Raw genomic sequence first — 24,010 nt, forward strand, 5'->3', positions numbered from 1 at the left:
CCAATTTAAAATCCTAAATTACATGATTAAAAAAACCTAACACTACAAAAAATAAAAAATTTAAATAAACCTAATACTACGAAAAAACCTAACATTACAAAAAATAATAAACACTAAAATTACGAAAAATAAAAAACTGTAAGATTGCAAAAAATAATAAACGAAATGATCAAAAATAAAAACAATTACACCTAATCTAATAGCCCTATAAAAATAAAAAAGCCCCCCAAAATAAAAACACCCCCTAACCTAACAAACTACCAATAGCCCTTAAAATGGCCTTTTGTAGGGCATTGCCCTAAGTTAAACAGCTATTTTACTTACAAAATATTACAAAGGGGTTTAATAGGTTTAGTTTATTAGTTGAGATGTGGGGGGCTGGAGGTTTAGGGGTTAATAGGTTTAGTTTATTAGTTGCGATGTGGGGGGGCTGGAGGTTTAGGGGCTAATACTTTATTATAGTGTTGGCGATGTGGGGGTCGGCGGCTTAGGGGTTACTAGATTTATTTAGAGTTGGCGATGTGGGAGGCCAGCGGTTTAGGGGTTACTAAGTTTATTTTAATGTCAGCGATGTGGGTGGGCAGCAGATTAGGGGTTAATAGGTGTAATATAGTATTTGCTATGCGGGAGGATGGCGGTTTAGGGGTTAATAGGTCATTTATGAGTGTTAGTGTACTTTATAACATTTTAGTTATGAGTTTTGTGAAACAATTTTGTTTCGCAAAATCCATAACTACTGTTCACAGATTGCGGAATTGCTCAGTATAGGCTGCAACGCAAGCATTTTAGCCGGACTGCACAACCTGTAATACGGCGCTATGGAAAATCCTGCACACAAACGTAATTTTTGAGTGTGGAATGGAGAGTTGCGTTAGAGGCTAAAATGCTTGTGGTATAGCTATACTACAGCGACTTGTAATATGTGTTACCGGCCATTCCACGTCGCAATAGCCAATTTTTCAGCGGTATAGCCGTACCGCAAAACTTGTAATTTAGCGGATTGTTATCAAAAGTATTATAATGTAATAAAATGACTTCAGTCAGAAAACTACATTTTATAACTATTGCTTGTGTGCACGAAAAGAAGCAGTTATTACTTTTAACCTTTTTAAGAATCTAATTTTAAAATAAAATGTATATCCATTTGACGCATTAAAATGCCTGTAAATGTTAAATATCTGTCTATCTATGAGTGTCTTTATCTATATGGGGTATTGTAAGGCTGAGAAATTTGTACAAAACTAAGAGGCCGTCCAAAAATCCAGAAGCCAGTAATTTTGTAGCGGCTACATGATGACTTAACCCTTGATTTCCCAAAGGACTCTACACCAGTCTCAGGAAATCCTGTATTATTTAGAAGGTAAATTAAAATGAAAACAAGGAATATAAATATAAAAAAGGTAAAACAATACTATATTAGAAATCTAGCATTTTGAAATTTACTGATAAGGCACACGTACCCTCTGCAGTGCGGTGCCATATGATAACTTAGGTCTTGCTAATGATCTATAGCACACGGCACACAATAAATGTCACAGAATCACTGCTGGTGCACAGTGTAAACTTGTCCATAGAGGTGCCTAGCAACCAGTAAAAAGGAGAGTTACTTACATGTTTAGGACTAAGCTAGCACAGCAGTCAAATAAGGTATCTCTTTGAAAAATGTGTTTATAATGCAATTTATCTATGCACAATTTTATGAGAAACCTGTAGGTTACTTTACTGGGAGTTCCATGATCAGACATGTCACACACGTACATTCACCTGTACCCTGTGTCCCTCAGACACGTCACACATGCACTCACCTGTGCCCTGTATCCCTCAGACACATCACACATGTACACTCACCTGTGCCCTGTATCCCTCAGACACATCACACATGTACACTCACCTGTGCCCTGTATCCCTCAGACACATCACACATGTACACTCACCTGTGCCCTGTATCCCTCAGGCACATCACACATGTACACTCACCTGTGTCCTGTATTACTCAGTCACATCACACACGTAAACTCACCTGTACCCTGTATCCCTCAGACACATCACACACGTAAACTCACCTGTGCCCTGCATCCCTCAGACACATCACACACGTAAACTCACCTGTGCCCTGTATCCCTCAGACACATCACACACATACACTCACCTGTACCCTGTATCCCTCAGACACATCACACACGTACACTCACCTTTGCTCTGTGTCCTTCAGACACATCACACTTGTACACTCACCTGTATTTATATTGTCACATAGTTCCTGCTTTGCAGCTTCAGGCATATTACTTAGCCACTGATCTTCTGTTTGTTCCATGTTACATGAAATCTTAGCATCTTTTTCACCTGAAAAAAATAAAAAAATAAATCACTGTTTACATGGTCTCTATTTAAAATTAGTTTAGCGGGATATATTATGTAATTTAAGTTAAATACACCTGAGCCTACATCGCTAGCAGTCACATCTGGATGAAACAAACCATATAATGACATTAGCACAACAGTGAATTCAACCTGTGTCATGCAGTAAAGCAAGTTAGCTGGGAATCAGTTACTTTACTAGCTGCAAATACAGCCTCATTGTAACCAATCAGAATTCTCATGTGAGACGTATTACAGGGTTTTGTGAGGTTTCTGAAAATAAAATCCATTCACCTGTGCCCTGCATCCTTCATACATGTAACACACGTACACTCACCTGTGCCCTGCATCCCTCATACATGTTACACACATACACTCAACTGTGCCCTGCATCCCTCATACATGTTACACACATACACTCAACTGTGCCCTGCATCCCTCATACATGTTACACACATACACTCAACTGTGCCCTGCATCCCTCATACATGTTACACACATACACTCAACTGTGCCCTGCATCCCTCATACATGTTACACACATACACTCAACTGTGCCCTGCATCCCTCATACATGTTACACACATACACTCAACTGTGCCCTGCATCTCTCATACATTTTACACACATACACTCACCTGTGCCCTGCATCCCCCTTACATGTTACACACATACACTCACCTGAGCCCTGCATCCCCCATACATGTCACACACGTACACTCACCTGTGCCCTGCATCCCTCTTACATGTAACACACGTACACTCACCTGTGCCCTGCATTCCTCTTACATGTTACACACATACACTCACCTGTGCCCTGCATCCCTCATACATGTTACACACATACACTCACCTGAGCCCTGCATCCCCCATACATGTCACACACGTACACTCACCTGTGCCCTGCATCCCTCAGACACATCACACATGTACACTCACCTGTGCCCTGCATCCCTCAGACATGTCACACCTACACTCACCTGTGCCCTGTATCCCTCAGACACATCACACACGTACACTCACCTGTGCCCTGCATCCCTCAGACACATCACACATGTACACTCACCTGTGCCCTGCATCCCTAAGACACAACACACATGTACACTCACCTTTGCCCTGCATCCCTCAGACATGTCACACCTACACTCTACTGTTTCCCACAGACATGTCACAAAAGTTTAATCATCTGTGCCGATTCTCACTGACATGTCACAAACGTACACTCACCTATGCCCTGCGTCCCTCAGACATGTCAAAGAAGTACACTCACCTGTGCCCTGCATACATCAGACACATCACACACATACACTCACCTGTGCCCTGTATCCCTCAGACATGTGACATAAGTACACTCACCTGTGCCCTGCATCTCTCAGACACGTGACACACGTATACTCACCTGTGCCCTGCATCCCCCATACATGTCACACACGTACTCACCTGTGCCCTGAATCCCTCAGAACCTGATCCTGCAAGTATCTTTAAGCAAAGTGCTGTCCATTCACATAAACGTTCTTAAAGGGACACTGAACCCAAATCTTTTTGTTCATGATTCAGATAGAGCATGCAATTTTAAGCAACTTTCTAATTTACTCCTATTATCAATTTTTCATCACTCTCTTGTTATCTTTATTTGAAAATCATAAATGTAAATCTTAGCAGCCAGACCATTTTCGGTTCAGCACCACGGATAGTGCTTGCTTATTTGAGGCGGATATTTACCCACCAATAAGCAAGCATAACCCAGGGTCTCAACCAAAAATGGGCCGGCTCCTATGCATCACATTCCTGCTTTTAAAATAAAGATAGTAAGAGAACGATGAAAAATTAATAATAGGAGTAAATTAAAAAGTTGCTTAAAATTGCATGCTGTATCGGAATCCTTAAAGAGAAAATATGGGTTCAGTGACCCTTTAATGTGCACGATAAGTTGATCTTCAAATCTGTGGTGCAGCACACAGAGAACTTTTTTCAAAAGTATGCAAAGCTGTACCACAAAAAAGTATATCTGAACTTACAGCAAAGTTCCAGGAAACCAGCTCCACTCCGAATTATAGGCTAACCGGGTCTAGAAGAATACAACCGTGAACCTCTAGAATCTTGAGAAAGGATTTCCGAAACGCGTTGTTTCTTTTTGGTGGAGTAAGGCCACCGTAGTCTGAAGGTTCAGACATTTCCTACACATCCGATCCTGGCTATTCAGCGAACGTTGGCGGGTTTGTGGTTGTATTCTTCTATACCCGGTTAGCCTATAACTCGGAGTGGAGCCGGTTTCCTGGAACTTTACTGTAAGTTCGAATATACTTTTTTGTGGTACAGCTTTGCATACTTTTGAAAAAAGTTCTCTGTCTATATTTTCAGCATACCTATTACATGCAGAATTTCAACTGCATGGTGCACCACAGACTTTTTGAAGATCAACTTATCGTGCACATTAAGAACGTTTATGTGTATGGACAGCACTTTGTTTAAAGATATTTGCAGGATCAGGTTCTTATTATCCATCTGAAAGTTCCTCTGGCTTATATATGGTTGTGCTTTTTAAACATTTGTGCTTTTTAACTATTTGTAATATCTGGCTTATGTCTGCTTGTGCCTTTTAACCACTTGTGATATTCACAATTTGTGCTTTTAAACCATTTGTGTCATCTGCTATTTGTGTTTTTTATTGCTTTTATTGATTTATCTGTATTATTTTTTTGCCCTTAAGAATTCTTTTGCCTTTAACATTTTATTTAATTGTTTCATGTGTTTATAATAGCTATTAAATTTGTATTATATATATATATTTTTTTTAACAGCCTCACTATACATATCCGCCATATTCAGTGGTGTATTTAGGTTTTGTGCTGCCCTAGGCACTCAAAATTCTGCTGCCCCCACCCCCTAGGTTTTAGGCTGTTTTTAGGCCACAATATTTTTTGGTCAGGGTATTGTGACTTTTTTTAGGAAATGTTCACCTGGACTTAGCTTAAAATTATAAATATATATATTTATTGTCAGGGTTTTTTCCCTGTTGTGTTTGCCATGTGCTGCTGGCAGCCATTTTACTCACCTCTCTTCCTGACTATGGTGCATTGTGGGGGATGCTGCTCAATTCCTGCACTTCCTTTTATGGCCAGACTGGTGTGCATCATCCATGTGAGACAGGATGCAGTCTCAGAAATGTGATGTCATCATTTGCGTTGTCTCAGACCTGTTTGTGAGAGTTCCTGTGTATTACCTGGCTGCCTGACATCCTTCCTGGTTCCTGATCCCTGGCTTGTTCCTGACTCTGCTGTTTTCCTTGTTCCTGATTCCGGCTCGTCTGGCTATTCGCTTTGGCTCCTGACTCGGCTCGTCTGACTACCAGCTCTGGTTTTGAGTCCTGACTTGTTATTTGACTTGTTGACTTTTTATTATTTTTTGCTATTAATAAAGGTGTGATTATTTTTGCACTTCTCGTCTCAGTCTGATTCCTGGCACCCTGACATTACGCAAAGGCCATGAATCCTGATGGTGGTAATAATCCACCTTTACCTGCCATCATTTCCAGGATGGATGTACAGGATCACCGCTTGGATCAATTTGCACTAGCCCTGCAAACCCTGCTGACTCGCACTGCACATTTGGACCAAAGTGTCCCGCAAGTTATGGCTGCTCCTGTTTCCGCTGCTGCACCTATGCCTACCAGGAGCATGTCCGGTTCTGCACCTCTACCTCAGCGATATGGAGGTGATCCTATTCAGTGCAGAGGGTTTTTGAACCAGGTGGGCATTTACTTTGAGATGTTACCTCAGGCGTTTCCCTCTGACAGAGCTAAGGTGGGATTTCTCATCTCGTTACTCTCTGATACAGCTCTTGCCTGGGCTAATCCCTTGTGGGAGACTAATAAACCTGTGATTTCAAATTACCCTGAATTTGTTGCCTCCTTTCGAAGGGTATTTGATGTTCCGGCTCGCTCCTCCTCTGCTGCTAAACGACTCATGTCTATTCAGCAAGGTACAAGATCTGTTGCTCAGTATGTGTATTGATTATTCACCAATGATTTATGTCATAAATTAAGCATAATTATGCAATTTGCTAGAGGGTCCACTGGGGGCAGTGTGTAGAATTCATTTCCAGGCAGTGACATCATAGACCAGCCTACCTGATATAGTACCTCCCATGTTTAGAGTAAATTGGGGAATTTTGAAAAGGCTTGGTTCTTTCCACCAGGAGCCAGCAAGGATGAAGGACTGGAGTTTTATGCTGGGCCCAGCTGGCAGGCTGGGCCCTGTAGGTTAGAATTTGTACTGTTGTGAGTATTTTTTTGACTCATGGTTGTGTTTATTGTATTGTAATGTGTTATCACTGTATTGAGTATTGTTTCTGTCTTTTGTACTAGTATTGTTTTATTGTATTAACTTTTAATATGGATTGCCAAGTAAATTGTCAATTGATATTATACTGTTTCATGTGTTTTTTCTTCCACATATTCAACCATAATACCAAGAACTAAAAAATATTAATGTTGTAATTCGGTTGCATATTAATTTATTTATTGATATTCATAAATTATTGATGCCTAAGATCACATTTGGCGACGGAGGATGGGATTATGCTTGAATATTGGAGAAAATACAAATGTTTGGCTTTAAAAGTTACAGTAACTTGTGTGTCTTTGTAGATGAATGAAAGAAAGAATATATGATGCATTGTACCCAGTTTTTATTATTTCTGCCTGTGCAAAGATATTTCAAATGTGTGAATCAATGTGCAACACCTGAATACAGAAAGTTTAATATTATTATGTTTATTGATGTAGAAGATAGAAATTAATTATTGTTATTTTCTATTTAAATCGTTGATGTTTTTTAAAAGCCTTTTATTTTGTGCCACTGACTGACCATTTGGTAGCCCCATGGTGTGTGTTGAGGCCTAGTGTAAATTACATATGATGAAAAGACCTTTAACAGTTCACTTTAAAACTGGTTAAACTAGTTTTTGTTTTTTGCCTGCCTCCATAATAAAAAAACACAGATTTGGTTTAAATCTGTGTTATTTAGCTAGAATCACCATTTTTTTTTTTTTTTTTGGTTTGTGTTTTTTTTTTGTTTTTTTTTCCAACAAGCTTTATTGATAAAATTAAAGAATATACAATTGCCATGGATTTCCTCGGGCATTACACTGATAAACCAATGAAAAGAAAGAAAAAGAAGAAAACAAAAAAGAAGGAAAACTTAGGGTCGGGACAAAACAGTCCATTTTTCAAAGTTCTATAGTCCATGGTGTTACACACCTATGAAGGTATCTCAGTAGAACAAAAGAAAAAAAAAAAGAAAAGTTTGTGAGGTTTTTTCATTATTCCAAAACATGTGGATAGAACAACCACATAACAATTAAACTTTGCTACATAACATATATAAACTGAAAGATCTTATAAATACAGATACACTAAAATGTAAATCATCATTGGTAAAATAATGATTAAATTATGAGATTAAGATATAAAACGAGACATAAAACGAGACATAAAACGAGACATGAAATGAGACGAGACACGGGCCCAGTGGAAGGCTCTAACCAAGTCAGTCCTCTTCCATCACTATGTGGTATGGCTTAAGCAGGTAAGGATGTAGCGTTGCTAGAGTTGTTCAATAGGGGCGACTCCCTATCATGTGTATAAATATATGTTTCCCAGATTAAAGACATGGCACAATAAAAGTCCATCCTATTAGTTTTCTGATAAGGAAATCGTTCTAGAGACAGGAGATGTGTGAGATTTTGTGACCATTCTCTCCGGGTCGGTATACTACGCTGCTTCCATAGTCTGGGGACCAATTGTTTTGCGCTGCTTATAATAAAACCTGTCTATACTTGCATTTGAGCTTAGGCGGTTTATTGAATAATAGCGTTAAAGGATTAAAGGGGATATCCATAGAAAGGGCCTTTCGAATTTCTCCATGAATACCCTGCCAAAAGGGTTGTAGTACCGGGTAGTCCCACCATATGTGAAGAAGTGTTCCTACTTGTTTACAATCCCTCCACCACAATGGGTTAGAGTGAGGGTAGATCTTAGCAAGCCTACTAGGATAGAGATACCATCTTTCAAGTAATTTTAAATTCGTCTCTGTAATACTCATAGAGGAGGGCGCCTTTCCCATTTGTTGAAATATGATACCCCAAATTTCGAGGGGGATGTCAAACCCCAGCTCAGCCTCCCATGCCTTAGTGTATGGCGGTAGCTGTTTAGAGTGTAAAGCTATAAGGATTTTATATATCTTAGAGAGAGTACCCTTCACTAAGTGTGGAGATCGACAAAGGGTTTCAAAAGGATTTAAATCTCTTGTCAGATTAGATTTGTTTTTGTGGCAGGAGATGAAGTGAGTTAACTGTAGATACTCAAACCATCTAGTAAAGAAAAACAGAATTTATGCTTACCTGATAAATGACTTTCTCCAACGGTGTGTCCGGTCCACGGCGTCATCCTTACTTGTGGGATATTCTCTTCCCCAACAGGAAATGGCAAAGAGCCCAGCAAAGCTGGTCACATGATCCCTCCTAGGCTCCGCCTACCCCAGTCATTCGACCGACGTACAGGAGGAAATATGCATAGGAGAAACCATATGATACCGTGGTGACTGTAGTTAGAGAAAATAATTCATCAGACCTGATTAAAAAAACCAGGGCGGGCCGTGGACCGGACACACCGTTGGAGAAAGTAATTTATCAGGTAAGCATAAATTCTGTTTTCTCCAACATAGGTGTGTCCGGTCCACGGCGTCATCCTTACTTGTGGGAACCAATACCAAAGCTTTAGGACACGGATGAAGGGAGGGAGCAAATCAGGTCACCTAAATGGAAGGCACCACGGCTTGCAAAACCTGTCTCCCAAAAATAGCCTCTGAAGAAGCAAAAGTATCAAATTTGTAAAATTTGGCAAAAGTGTGCAGTGAAGACCAAGTCGCTGCCTTACATATCTGGTCAACAGAAGCCTCGTTCTTGAAGGCCCATGTGGAAGCCACAGCCCTAGTGGAATGAGCTGTGATTCTTTCAGGAGGCTGCCGTCCGGCAGTCTCATAAGCCAATCGGATAATGCTTTTAAGCCAAAAAGAAAGAGAGGTAGAAGTTGCCTTTTGACCTCTCCTTTTACCAGAATAAACAACAAACAAAGAAGATGTTTGTCTGAAATCTTTAGTGGCCTCTAAATAGAATTTTAGAGCACGGACTACGTCCAAATTGTGTAACAAACGTTCCTTCTTTGAAACTGGATTCGGACACAAAGAAGGTACAACTATCTCCTGGTTAATATTCTTGTTGGAAACAACTTTCGGAAGAAAACCAGGCTTAGTACGCAAAACCACCTTATCTGCATGGAACACCAGATAGGGCGGAGAACACTGCAGAGCAGATAACTCAGAAACTCTTCTAGCAGAAGAAATTGCAACCAAAAACAAAACTTTCCAAGATAATAACTTAATATCTACGGAATGTAAGGGTTCAAACGGAACCCCTTGAAGAACTGAAAGAACTAGATTAAGACTCCAGGGAGGAGTCAAAGGTCTGTAAACAGGCTTGATTCTAATCAGAGCCTGAACAAACGCTTGAACGTCTGGCACAGCTGCCAGCCTTTTGTGAAGTAAAACAGATAACGCAGAGATCTGTCCCTTCAGAGAACTTGCAGATAATCCTTTCTCCAAACCTTCTTGTAGAAAGGATAGAATCTTAGGAATTTTTATCTTGTTCCAGGGGAATCCTTTAGATTCACACCAACAGATATATTTTTTCCATATCTTATGGTAAATTTTTCTAGTTACAGGCTTTCTAGCCTGAATCAGAGTATCTATTACAGAATCTGAAAACCCACGCTTTGATAAAATCAAGCGTTCAATCTCCAAGCAGTCAGTTGGAGGGAAACCAGATTCGGATGTTCGAATGGACCTTGAACAAGAAGGTCCTGTCTCAAAGGTAGCTTCCATGGTGGAGCCGATGACATATTCACCAGGTCTGCATACCAAGTCCTGCGTGGCCACGCAGGAGCTATCAAGATCACCGAAGCCCTCTCCTGATTGATCCTGGCTACCAGCCTGGGAATGAGAGGAAACGGTGGGAATACATAAGCTAGGTTGAAGGTCCAAGGTGCTACTAGTGCATCTACTAGAGTCGCCTTGGGATCCCTGGATCTGGACCCGTAACAAGGAACCTTGAAGTTCTGACGAGAGGCCATCAGATCCATGTCTGGAATGCCCCATAATCGAGTTATTTGGGCAAAGATTTCCGGATGGAGTTCCCACTCCCCCGGATGGAATGTCTGACGACTCAGAAAATCCGCTTCCCAATTTTCCACTCCTGGGATGTGGATTGCAGACAAGTGGCAGGAGTGATCCTCCGCCCATTGAATTATCTTGGTCACTTCCTCCATCGCCAGGGAACTCCTTGTTCCCCCCTGATGGTTGATATATGCAACTGTCGTCATGTTGTCTGATTGAAACCTTATGAATTTGGCCTTTGCTAGATGAGGCCAAGCTTTGAGAGCATTGAATATCGCTCTCAGTTCCAGAATGTTTATCGGGAGAAGAGATTCTTCCCGAGACCATAGACCCTGAGCTTTCAGGGGTTCCCAGACCGCGCCCCAGCCCACCAGACTGGCGTCGGTCGTGACAATGACCCACTCTGGTCTGCGGAAGCTCATTCCCTGTGACAGGTTGTCCAGGATCAGCCACCAACGGAGTGAATCTCTGGTCCTTTGATCTACTTGAATCGTCGGAGACAAGTCTGTATAATCCCCATTCCACTGTCTGAGCATGCACAGTTGTAATGGTCTTAGATGAATTCGTGCAAAAGGAACTATGTCCATTGCTGCAACCATCAATCCTATTACTTCCATGCACCGCGCTATGGAAGGACGAAGAACAGAATGAAGTACTTGACAAGAACTTAGAAGTTTTGATTTTCTGACCTCTGTCAGAAAAATCCTCATTTCTAAGGAGTCTATTATTGTTCCCAAGAAGGGAACTCTTGTTGACGGGGAAAGATAACTTTTTTCTATGTTCACTTTCCATCCGTGAGATCTGAGAAAGGCTAGGACGATGTCCGTATGAGCCTTTGCTTTTGACAGAGACGACGCTTGAATCAGGATGTCGTCCAAGTACGGTACTACTGCAATGCCCCTTGGTCTTAGAACCGCTAGAAGGGACCCTAGTACCTTTGTGAAAATTCTCGGAGCAGTGGCTAATCCGAATGGAAGTGCCACAAACTGGTAATGCTTGTCCAGAAAAGTGAACCTTAGGAACTGATGATGTTCCTTGTGGATAGGAATATGTAGGTACGCATCCTTTAAATCCACCGTGGTCATAAATTGACCTTCCTGGATGGTAGGAAGGATCGTTCGAATGGTTTCCATTTTGAACGATGGAACCCTGAGAAATTTGTTTAGGATCTTGAGATCTAAAATTGGTCTGAATGTTCCCTCTTTTTTGGGAACTATGAACAGGTTGGAGTAAAACCCCATCCCTTGTTCTCCTATTGGAACTGGATGAATTACTCCCATCTTTAACAGGTCTTCTACACAATGTAAGAATGCCTGTCTTTTTATTTGGTTTGAAGATAATTGAGACCTGTGGAACCTTCCCCTTGGGGGTAGTTCCTTGAATTCCAGGAGATAACCCTGAGAAACTATTTCTAGTGCCCAAGGATCCTGAACATCTCTTGCCCAAGCCTGAGCAAAGAGAGAAAGTCTGCCCCCCACCAGATCCGGTCCCGGATCGGGGGCCATCCCTTCATGCTGTTTTGGTAGCAGTGGCAGGCTTCTTGGCCTGCTTACCCTTGTTGCAGCCTTGCAACGGTCTCCAGGCTGGTTTGAGAAGTATTACCCTCTTGCTTAGAGGATGTAGAAGTAGAGGCTGGTCCGTTTCTGCGAAAGGGACGAAAATTAGGCTTATTTCTAGCCTTAAAAGACCTATCCTGAGGAAGGGCGTGGCCCTTTCCCCCGGTGATGTCTGAAATAATCTCTTTCAAATCAGGACCAAACAGTGTTTTGCCCTTGAAAGGGATGTTAAGCAATTTTGTCTTGGAAGACACATCCGCTGACCAAGACTTTAGCCAAAGCGCTCTGCACGCCACGATAGCAAACCCTGAATTTTTCGCCGCTAATCTAGCTAATTGCAAAGCGGCATCTAGAATAAAAGAGTTAGCCAATTTAAGTGCTTGAACTCTGTCCATAACCTCCTCATACGAAGATTCTTTATTGAGCGACTTTTCTAGTTCTTCGAACCAGAAACACGCTGCCGTAGTGACAGGAACAATGCATGAAATTGGTTGTAGAAGGTAACCTTGCTGAACAAACATCTTTTTAAGCAAACCCTCTAATTTTTTATCCATAGGATCTTTGAAAGCACAACTATCTTCTATGGGAATAGTAGTGCGTTTGTTTAGAGTAGAGACCGCCCCCTCGACCTTAGGGACTGTCTGCCATAAGTCCTTTCTGGGGTCGACTATAGGAAATAATTTCTTAAATATAGGGGGAGGAACAAAAGGTATGCCGGGCCTTTCCCATTCCTTATTTACTATGTCCGCCACCCGCTTGGGTATAGGAAAAACATCGGGGGGCACCGGAACCTCTAGGAACTTGTCCATCTTACATAATTTCTCTGGAATGACCAAATTGTCACAATCATCCAGAGTAGATAATACCTCCTTAAGCAGTGCGCGGAGATGTTCTAATTTAAATTTAAATGTTACAACATCAGGTTCAGCTTGTTGAGAAATTTTTCCTGAATCTGAAATTTCTCCCTCAGACAAAACCTCCCTCCTGGCCCCTTCAGATTGGTGTGAGGGTATGTCAGAAACGTTATCATCAGCGTCCTCTTGCTCTTCAGTGTTTAAAACAGAGCAATCGCGCTTTCTCTGATAAGTAGGCATTTTAGATAAAATATTTGCAATAGAATTATCCATAACAGCCGTTAATTGTTGCATGGTAACAAGTATTGGCGCACTAGATGTACTAGGGGCCTCTTGTGTGGGCAAAACTGGTGTAGACACAGAAGGGGATGATGCAGTACTATGCTTACTCCCCTCATCTGAAGAATCATCTTGGGCACTATTATTATCTGTGGCATCATTGTCCCTACTTTGTTTGGACACTATGTCACAATTATCACATATATTTAAATGGGGAGACACATTGGCTTTCATACATATAGAACATCGCTTATCTGATGGTTCAGACATGTTAAACAGGCTTAAACTTGTCAACAAAGCACAAAAAACGTTTTAAAATAAAACCGTTACTGTCACTTTAAATTTTAAACAGAACACACTTTATTACTGAATATGCGAAAAAGCATGAAGCAATTGTTCAAAATTCACCAAAATTTCACCACAGTGTCATAAAGCCTTAAAAGTATTGCACACCAAATTTGAAAGCTTTAACCCTTAAAATAACGGAACCGGAGCCGTTTTTACATTTAACCCCTATACAGTCCCAGGTATCTGCTTTGATGAGACCCAACCAAGCCCAGAGGGGAATACGATACCAAATGACGCCTTCTATAAGCTTTTTCAGTGGTTCTTAGCTCCTCACACATGCATCTGCATGCCTTGCTTTCCAAAAACAACTGCGCATTAGTGGCGCGAAAATGAGGCTCTGCCTATGACTAGAGAAGGCCCCCATCTGAAAAAGGTGTCCATACAGTGCCTGCCGTTTTTTAACAACAATCCCAAAGATTATAATAACTATAAAGAGTTATAATCTGCCAAATATGCTTAGCAAAGTAATCGTTTTAGCCCAGAAAAATGTCTACCAGTTTTTTAAGCCCTTATAAAGCCCTTTATTCTTTTACTTAATCTAAGAAAATGGCTTACCGGTCCCCATAGGGAAAATGACAGCCTTCCAGCATTACAAAGTCTTGTTAGAAATGTGGCCAGTCATACCTCAGGCAGAAAAGTCTGCCAACTGCTTCCCCCAACTGAAGTTACTTCATCTCAACAGTCCTGTGTGGAAACAGCAATCGATTTTAGTAACGTTTGCTAAAATCATCTTCCTCTTACAAACAGAAATCTTCTTCTCTTTTCTGTTTCAGAGTAAATAGTACATACCAGCACTATTTTAAAATAACAAACACTTGATTGAAGAATAAAAACTACATTTAAACACCAAAAAACTCTTAGCCATCTCCGTGGAGATGTTGCCTGTGCAACGGCAAAGAGAATGACTGGGGTAGGCGGAGCCTAGGAGGGATCATGTGACCAGCTTTGCTGGGCTCTTTGCCATTTCCTGTTGGGGAAGAGAATATCCCACAAGTAAGGATGACGCCGTGGACCGGACACACCTATGTTGGAGAAATAATATTTTTGTCCTCTAAGGATGCCTTGTGTATTATAGCTCCCTTATCTATGACTGAATGGCAGGGTAGGCCTGCTGTTAGAGTGTATACTTCATCTGACCACTTCTGTAGTAACGGGGGGAAATCCTTATTATGAAGTAAAGGGGTTAGCGGTGAGGGGATGGTGGAAATGCCTTTCTGGGGTTTTGTGAGGTGGTCCCATGTAAGAAGTGTGTCGGATACCAGCCCGGGGGTGAGTGGCGACAAAGCCCTAAATTGTCTGTATGTCCAACACAAGGAGCCCAAACTCCTCGTGCCAGACAAATCATGCTCAAGCTTGACCCATTCTTTGTCCAAAATATTTTTACACCAGTCTACCACCCTGGTTAATTGGGCCGCCTGTAGGTATAACAAGAGATTAGGTACCCCCAGTCCCCCCCTCGTCTCTATTCCTGTAAAGAGTGGGCTTGGCTATTCTAGGGCGTTTGTGCGCCCAAATAAAACCATTTATGAAAGTTTGTGCAGAGTGTATATATTGCGGGGGAGGCTGGGTGGGTATTGTCTGGAACATATATAGAAAGCGGGGTAAAATGCTCATTTTAAAGGCTTGCATTCTACCCAGCCATGAAAGATTTTTATTTCGTCACGACCCCATATCGGACCTGACAGAGTCAAGGAGGAACTGGTGGTTTAAGTGATGCAAAGATTTCCTCGAATTCGTTATATGTATCCCCAGGTATTTTATAGAGTTTGGTTTTGACAGGAATTGGTATTGTCTGGTGATCTGCTCGGAAGTCTGATCAGTAATGCCAACGCCCAAGAACTCCGATTTCTGCATATTAATTTTAAAATTAGAGAGGATACTATATTTTGTGATGACCGGCATTAATGCCGATAGGGATTGGAGGGGTGAGGTCAGAGAAAATAAGATATCGTCCGCATAGAGTGTTGTTTTGTATTGTGTACCTGCTACATGGATTCCACAGATCTCATCTTCCCTTCTGACATTGGAGGCTAAAACCTCCATGGCCAAAACAAACAAAATGGTGGATAAGGGGCAGCCCTGTCTCGTCCCATTTAATATGGGGAATGCATCAGAGATAGAGTCGTTTAATTTAATACGGGCCTGTGGCGTCTGATAGAGGGCGAAAATTTTCTCGATGAGCTTGTCCCCTAGGCCAAACCGGGCCAATGTAGATTTGAGGAACAACCAATCCAGCCTATCGAAAGCCTTTTCGGCATCGATGGCTAGAAAGATTGAGGGGATGTTTTGTGTCTGGATATATTCAATTAAGTTTAAGATTTTAATGGTATTGTCTCGCGCCTCTCTACAGGGAATGAAGCCCACCTGATTTAAGTAGATTAAATATGGGAGGAATTTGTTAAGCCTGGAAGCTATAAGTTTTGCATATAGCTTAATGTCTACGTTTAAAAGCGAGATGAGGCGATAATTAGAAGGATTATCTGCAGATTTGCCCGGCTTAGGGATCACAGAAATATGTGCTTCCAGCATGGGAGAAAGGAAGGGGTGTTCCTGATCTACTAAGTTAAATAGCATGCATAAGCGGGGGAGTAAGCTGGGTGCAAACTTCTTATAATAGACGACAGTAAACCCGTCAGGACCTGGACTTTTACCCGAAGGTACTTGTTTAAGGGTGGCCAAGAGTTCTGTCATTGAAAAGGGTTCCTCTAACTCTGACACCTGCGCTTCAGTGAGTTGCGGCAAGGAGGTGTCTTGAAGGTATTCATTCATTACAGTTCTGATGTCTATGGGACGGTCGGATTTGGGGAGGTCGTAGAGTCTAGAGTAGTAGGCCACAAATTGAGAGAGGATTTCAGGAGTGGTATTTACTTTCTGATTTGTGGGAGTTTTAATTTCGTGTATAAAAGTTTTAAGTTTTTTAAGTTTCAGGGAGCGTGCGAGAAGTTTTCCCGCTCTGTTACTTTCAAAGTAGAATTTCTGTTTGTTCTTTAGAGCTAAGGTATTGGCTTCGCTAATTAATTGGTCATTAACTGTTTTCCTAGCCTTTTCTAATTCCGTCAATATTTGGGGAGAGGTGGGGTTTTGTTTGTGTTAATGCTCTAGTTTGGCTAATAATTCAGTAGATGTTTTATATAGCTGTCGAGCTTTCTGTCTGACCTGTGCCTGATATTTTATAAGTTCCCTTCTGAGTGATATTTTATAAGTTCCCCTCTGAGCACTTGTGAGCCTCTCACACGACAAAAGGGTTTGTTTCTGGCAGGGAATTAAATTGAAAGTATTCCTGTATGAGTTTCTCAAATTTGACAACAAAGTCTGGGAAATGTAATAATTTCTCGTCTAGCTTCCATTGGAAAGTGCTATGTGGTGCCGATGTCCAGTTGAGTGTTGTCAGGACTGCCGAGTGATCCGACCATACTGTGTGGGAAAGTTTAGAAGACAGGACATTAGCGAGACCTCTCTGATTGGTGAAGAGGTAGTCAATTCTACTATATGAGCGGTGAGGAGATGAGAAGAAGGTATAATCCCTCCTCTCAGGGTGTTTAAATCTCGAGATATCGAACAAAGTTTGTTCAAGCATAAGTTTCCAAATTTGTTTGACTATGTGCTTAGGTGTTGAGGGCTTTGGATTTGTGGTATCTAAGTGTGGGTGGATGGGAATATTGAGGTCTCCACCTAGATATAGTGCTCCTATTGTGAGGTCTAGAATCCGTGCAAAGCATTTTCTAAAAAAAGGGAGTTGTTTAATGTTAGGGGCATACAAGTTTACCAGCGTCACTGGGGAGCAGAATAACAGGCCAGTCACACATAGAAATATACCCTCTGTATCTGTGTGGGTATGAATTGGGGTGAAAGAGACATATCTGCTAATGAGGATACTCACTCCATTACGTTTATGGTCAAATGAGCTGTGGAAACTCTGAGTGAAATGGCCTCCAAAGTACTTGGGCTCCCTATGTTTTAAAAAATGTGTCTCTTGCAGAAAGAGAATGTCGCCACCCTTCCTCCGCAAGTCACGCATAGCTAATGAGCGTTTTTGCACAGAGTTCAGGCCTCTAGCGTTCTGACTTAATAAAGTGAGAGTTTTAGGGTTTGCGGTCATGTTGTAGTTGTGAAAGGTGTCTGTGGATACATATGTATAAGCGGGGGTGCCAGAATAAGTGCAAGTGTAAAGTATTACAAGTAGGGTTCTCTATATGAGCCATTGGGCCCGCGTCTCTGTTACATAGCATAGAAAACAAAAACATAAACAAACAATAAACTTTACATTTTCTCAGAGAATTTCTAGTGAAGACATCTTACTATTAGTGTTTAAAAGGAGGGATTATAACCCGCTCCAATATAAGAGTTATACTATTAAGTCTAACTAATGCTCAATTACATCGATTCCCTATTACTAGTGCTAGTATAAGGAAGAACAATTGCAAAAATAACATTAAGAAAAGAGGTAATAAATTTTTCTGAGCCATGGACCCTAGGGCATAAAAAAGCATGTATTCATTCGAGTATATACATTACCCTAATACCATATTGAGGTATCAGACAAAAAGGCTGCCAGTCAGTTCAAATCTTGAGTTGAGTCACCGGCTAAGTTGTATCTTTGGAGGACAAGCCAGAGGTTTTGGCCTGCAGATTACTCTTAGGTCTTGATGATATTCGCTGCCATTCTCCAGAAGCAGGTCTGGCAAGTCTCTTTTTAGGGGGCTCAGGAGGGTCCTCTGAAGGAAGACCCTCCGGAGGCTCGATGTCTAGTGCTGAAAAAAAGGCTTTAACGTCGTCTAGGGTGTCATCAAAGGGGTAAGATCTCTTCTCCTTTGTAGTGTCCGTTGTGACAGGTCTTGGTAAAATTGGAGAACGACCCCCCTGAATTTCACCGGTTGGTGTTTGCGAGAAAGGTTTAGGAGCTCTTCCTTTTCTCTGAATTCCCTAAACTTCATAATGATGTCTCTTGTGGGGGCCGTGTCAGGGGGTTTCGGCCTAAGGGCTCTATGAGCTCTGACCCACGGGATATCTGTGGAAGGAGAGGTGTTCCTGAGATGTGAGAAAAGCGCCGGCAGATAGATTGGGAAATCCTTAGGTAACACTGATTCAGGCACACCCCTGATTCTATGGTTTTTCCGTCGGCTTCTGTTCTCAAGATGTTTTATTTTGTCATAAAGATCTGCAATGAGAGGTGTGTGATGGTTAGTAGTGTCCTGGGTCGAGTTAATCTCTTCTTGGAGATGGTCTGTGAATTCTTCCAGGGCCTCCACTCTGTTGCCTACAGAGTGTAGATCTTGCTTTATGTCTGCTATCTCCTCTCGTATGCAGGAACGAATTATGTCAGCTATGTCCTGTTTGGACGCCAGTGTAGAGAGGATGGTATTTGGGATAGGTGTACTCACCTCAGTATCTTCCATATTTATTTGTGGAGTCTGGGCCCTTTTCAGTGGTGACTTGTTGCTCTCTTCATTTGTAGTGACTTTTGTACTTGGGGGTGAGAAGAACTGTGCAACCATGCTGTCTCTATGACTGTGTAGTTTAAAAGGTTTATTGGGTTTAGTAGAACGTTTGGCGTTCATTTTACAACTCTGATGGGGGGTAAATAGGTACGATAAATATCCCTCACAAAAGCTGGCACGGTAATGAGCCCGTGATTAGGAGTGATGAGCTGATGTATTAAGCAGTGCCAAAAAAGTTTCTATTGTATTGGTCAGGTTGGGGTAGGCAGTTTACACCTAAAACACAATCCCCTCAGTGAGATGAGCCGACCCTGAATTATGCGTGATGGCAATAAATATATTGCTATGTGATGTGCTGCACTTATGTCTAATTACTAGACCGGGCCGTTTCAACTTGAGAACTCTGATATAAAGTCACAGGGCTTAAGTCTGCTATTTGCTTCTATCTGCACTGCTCCTATTCCCCCTGCTTGCATTGAGACAAAGTACTACTGCGTTGTAGATTCCTCTCCTCTTATAGATCAGACCTCTATGTCCGCACTCACCGTCTCCTGGCAGTGTGATGGCGGCCTCCCCTCAGGACGCCATGCGCGCTGATTAGATCAGGCTTTGGTCTTGCTCTGTGGGTGAGTAGCGGCAATCCTCGGCGTCCTGCACTAATGCGGTCAATGGTTCCGACCTGTTCGGCAGTATACCTCCTTGGCGATCAGCAAGCTGGTTCCACTACTACTCGGGGGCCTGCAGTCTGACCGGGTGTTTCAAAGTGCGCCATTGATGATAGTCCCCGATTAGCCAGCGCTCAGGGTAAAAAACTCTCCGGGTCTTACATAAAAGGTGTTCCCATGGCTCCCGGCTCAGTGCTCTTGCTTATAAGCATATTTTGCAAGTTGTAGTTGGGGCAATTGAAGCCGTTATGAGCTGTTTTCTGGAGCAAGGTCACGGAGCTCAGGAGTTACACAGCCGCCATTGCTGCTGCCGGCTCCGCCCCCCCCTTGGTTTGTGTTTTTATTAATTCTTTTCTCTCTTTTTTACAGGAAGAAAAAAGGAAAGTTTAGTAAAGTAAACATTTAACAATATGCAGTTTAGTATGTTTATATAATATATATAATGATGAGATAAAGACCACCCTTTTAACATGATGAGATAAAGACCACCCTTTTAACAGAGGAAAGTGCAAAGCCATTGTGTTAAGATATAGTGTACACCTTGGCTAGCAGCTGCAGCCAGGGGGAGGAGCTTTTCTTTTGTTACATTGTGTGAGTGGTCTTATCTGTATATGCCTAAGGTAACTATTGTATGGAGTATGTCTTTCAGTTTTAACATCCAGGACCAAGGAGTTACAGTGGAAATGGTAACATAAGTTAAAGGGACAGTCTACACCAGAATTTTTATTGTTTAAAAAGTTAGATAATCCCTTTATTACCCATTCCTCTGTTTTGTATAACCAACACAGTTATATAAATATATGTTTTACCTCTGTGATTACTTTGTATCTAAGTCTCTGCAATACTGCCCCCTTATCTCAGTGCTTTGGACAGACATGCAGTTTAGCCAATCAGTGCAGACTCCTAAATAACTCCACGGGAGCAAGCACAATGTTCCAACTGTGAACAACTTTAAAAATGCTCTGAGCTAAGAGGCGGTTTTCAACGGTTTAGAAACCAGTTTGAGCCTACCTAGGTTTAGCTTTTTAAAAATACCACCAAGTGAACAAAGCAAATATAATGATAAAAGTCAGTTGGAAAGTTGTTTAAAATTGCATGCCCTATTGAAATCGTGAAAGTTTAATTTTGACTAGACTGTCCCTTTTAAGTAGCAGAATGCCACTGTCACTACAATGTGCAGCTGTGCAGGCCCTTTGCCATGAGGTTTAGTATGAAGCGCTCTAAGAGTTGCGGATACATGTCCAGGAGAAAGTCTGAAAGATGAGGAACTTATCCAATGGTTTTGGTGGGGTTGTTTGAATTGAAGGCATAATGGCCTATAACCTTTAACAGAGTTGGAAGAGGATTTGTAGTTCACTTCACTAACTTTATATGTCCGGTAGGATTAAAAGATGGGAAGCATACCCATAGCTGTCATTGAGACATATTGGCCCATAATCCTTTACGGATCCGGAAAGAAATGCTGTATGTTCTGCATTTCTAAATTTGACGTGTCCAGGTAAGGGTGGAGATGGAAAGCATGCCCATAGCTGTTATGTGATTTCTTTTTGGAATTGAAGACATATTGGTCCATAGCCCTTAAACGAGCTGGAAGAGGTAAGCTGCATGTTTGCTCCTCTATAAAAATTTGACGTGTCCAGGTAAGGGTGGAGATGGAAAGCATGTCCATAGCTGTTATGTGATTTCTTTTTGGAATTGAAGACATATTGGTCCATAGCCCTTAAACGAGCTGGAAGAGGTAAGCTGCATGTTTGCTCCTCTATAAAAATTAATGTGGGGAAGGCAAAAGGTAGGAAATGACCCCATTAGTCCCTGAATAAGGGTAGTGGCTACAGCCTTCAACCCGATGATGTAGGAACATTTGTGGTTTAGTTTATGGGGCGGTCACCTCAGGATAAACACATTTGTGGCCTAGCGGGAGGGCAGAAGTAGAGGAAACCATAAATCCCTGTGAAGAATATTGGATAATGCCCAAATCCTGAGGGGTGGAGAGATATTTATAACTCTGTATGTAGATAGGGAGAAGACAGTAGCTACAAGCTGGTAGTTTAAGTTGCCAGAATATATATAATTATATATACATACTTGCTAGTGTTGGATCTTATATGCTATAAATGACCGGGAAGGTAATTATGACCTGTGTTCTTTCCTTTTAGATATAACAGAGATGAAAACGGGAACACGGTTATGATCCAAGAAGACGACTATTGTTTAAATTCTGATCTAATGTGTTTTATATTATTGCATCTATTTAACATGTGTATACTATGATCTCATGCATACCTCTTATAAGTTAATGACAGTTGCACAATGCTTTTTTTAATTAAGGTGACTTATACAAAGTTATTTAGTAGGTGAATGGGTGAGTTTTTTTTTTTACCTTTTTATTCTGGTTGGGCTATTAATTGGTTGCATTTATCCCTTTTGGGTTTGCATTTAGAACTAAGTAGGAAGGATTGCAATGCATACCACTATCATTGCAAGGTATTAGAATGTCAGCATGGAAACAGCAACTTGGAGTTAAGAAGAATAAGAGAGAGTAGGCATTTTGGTTAAATAACATATGTGTTAATAGTAAGGGTGATTAATTTTTATTTTTTTATTTTTTTTATTTGGGGTTTAGTTAACAGTCCCAACAAGATAAGTTTGATTTCCAGTTTAATCTGTGACGACTCTGCTGATATTGTGTTTATCAGTGAATTAGGAGTGGCGTGGATGTATAGAGACAATTCTCAGGAGATATGTGTAGGTATTTTATCTATCTCCATAGGGTAAAATATACTTAAGACACCACAACCAAATAGTAACTTGTGATAATTGGCACAAAGTGATCAGTCGACCATCATTGCCTGTGTTCAAGAACTTTCCAGCAAGAGGATTTTATCTGCTGTTTCTGTCTGTGCACGTTTTATCTGCTGTTTCTGTCTGTGCAGGTCAATGCCTGTGTTATTTCATTTAAGAACTTTTCAGCAATGGGAATTTTATTGCCACTCGGGAGCCATAAGAAGAGGCCACACCTCTGGACACCAAGCTCATCTTTTATTGTGAGAAGAAGAACTGCAGCTGAGAGTAATGGGAGTAGGTAACAAAAAAAGGAGCAGGAGCCTGTGTTACGTGAAGGTGGTAAAGGAAATAAAGAAAAATCTATGACCACAAAACACAGAATAGTCCCTGCACACACAAACTGTTATCCAACATCCTTCTTCTTTGTTTGCGCAAATTATTTCTCTCATCTGTCTCCGTTTGTCAAGTTCTTTGAGACTTTAAAAACTGTTCCAGATCCAGTTTCCCGGGATTAAAGTTTAGGAAATATCAGGCACACAGACCAACCATAGGCTACAGGAGTCCAGTTCCAGTGATTGTCCAACAGTGTCATGATTTAGAGGTGCTATTGGGTTGTGTCTATTATATTAAGCTCCACCTCACATCCTCACATGAATACAATATCATTGGCTTATTATAATAATAAAATGGGTTTCAGTTGTTCATGATTGTAAGGGTGGGCACGTGCCTATTTTAGGCGTTAAGGTTTCCAACTGGTGAGGCACATGCTCAATTGTGTAAGTTTGAAAGGGCAGATAATATGTAATAACTTTCTGGTGTATTTCAATAAGCGTATGTAAAAGAAACAGCTATTAAGGGTAAATGTCTATTGTTCTATGGAATAATGGGTTTTGTTGTGGGGCAGGTAATGGTGAAAGCTGGGGAGAGTTGAGAGGTAAATGTTTTATAAATGCTTGTTTATGACATAAGTCAAAGGGTGGTTTGTATTGATTATTCACTAATGATTTAGGTAATAAATTAAGCATAATTATGCAATTTGCTAGAGGGTCCACTGGGGGCAGTGTGTAGAATTCATTTCCAGGCAGTGACATCATAGACCAGCCTACCTGATATAGTACCTCCCATGTTTAGAGTAAATTGGGGAATTTTGAAAAGGCTTGGTTCTTTCCACCAGGAGCCAGCAAGGATGAAGGACTGGAGTTTTATGCTGGGTCCAGCTGGCAGGCTGGGCACCTGTAGGTTAGAATTTGTACTGTTGTGAGTATTGTTTTGATTCATGGCTGTGTTTATTGTATTGTAATGTGTTATCACTGTATCGAGTATTGTTTCTGTCTTTTGTACTAGTATTGTTTTATTGTATTAACTTTTAATATGGATTGCCAAGTAAATTGTCAATTGATATTATACTGTTTCATGTGTTTTTTCTTCCACATATTCGACCATAATACCAAGAACTAAAAAATATTAATGTTGTAATTCGGTTGCATATTAATTTAT

The 24,010-nt window shown here is 41.2% G+C and overlaps 1 protein-coding gene across 3 annotated transcripts in view; it reads right to left on the bottom strand.

Annotated features, from left to right (window-relative positions):
- Positions 1–24,010, bottom strand: part of LOC128657222 (oocyte zinc finger protein XlCOF7.1-like) — a 111,708-nt gene that overhangs the window by 20,611 nt on the left and 67,087 nt on the right. For all 3 annotated transcript variants that reach the window (XM_053711483.1, XM_053711481.1, XM_053711482.1), the window contains exon 7: positions 2,236–2,343. In XM_053711483.1, the coding sequence (XP_053567458.1) occupies positions 2,236–2,343 (108 nt within the window). The remainder of the gene's footprint in view (positions 1–2,235; positions 2,344–24,010) is intronic.

Source organism: Bombina bombina, chromosome 4 (genome assembly GCF_027579735.1).
Source record: "Bombina bombina isolate aBomBom1 chromosome 4, aBomBom1.pri, whole genome shotgun sequence".
In the NCBI taxonomy this organism is placed as follows: Eukaryota; Metazoa; Chordata; class Amphibia; order Anura; family Bombinatoridae; genus Bombina; species Bombina bombina.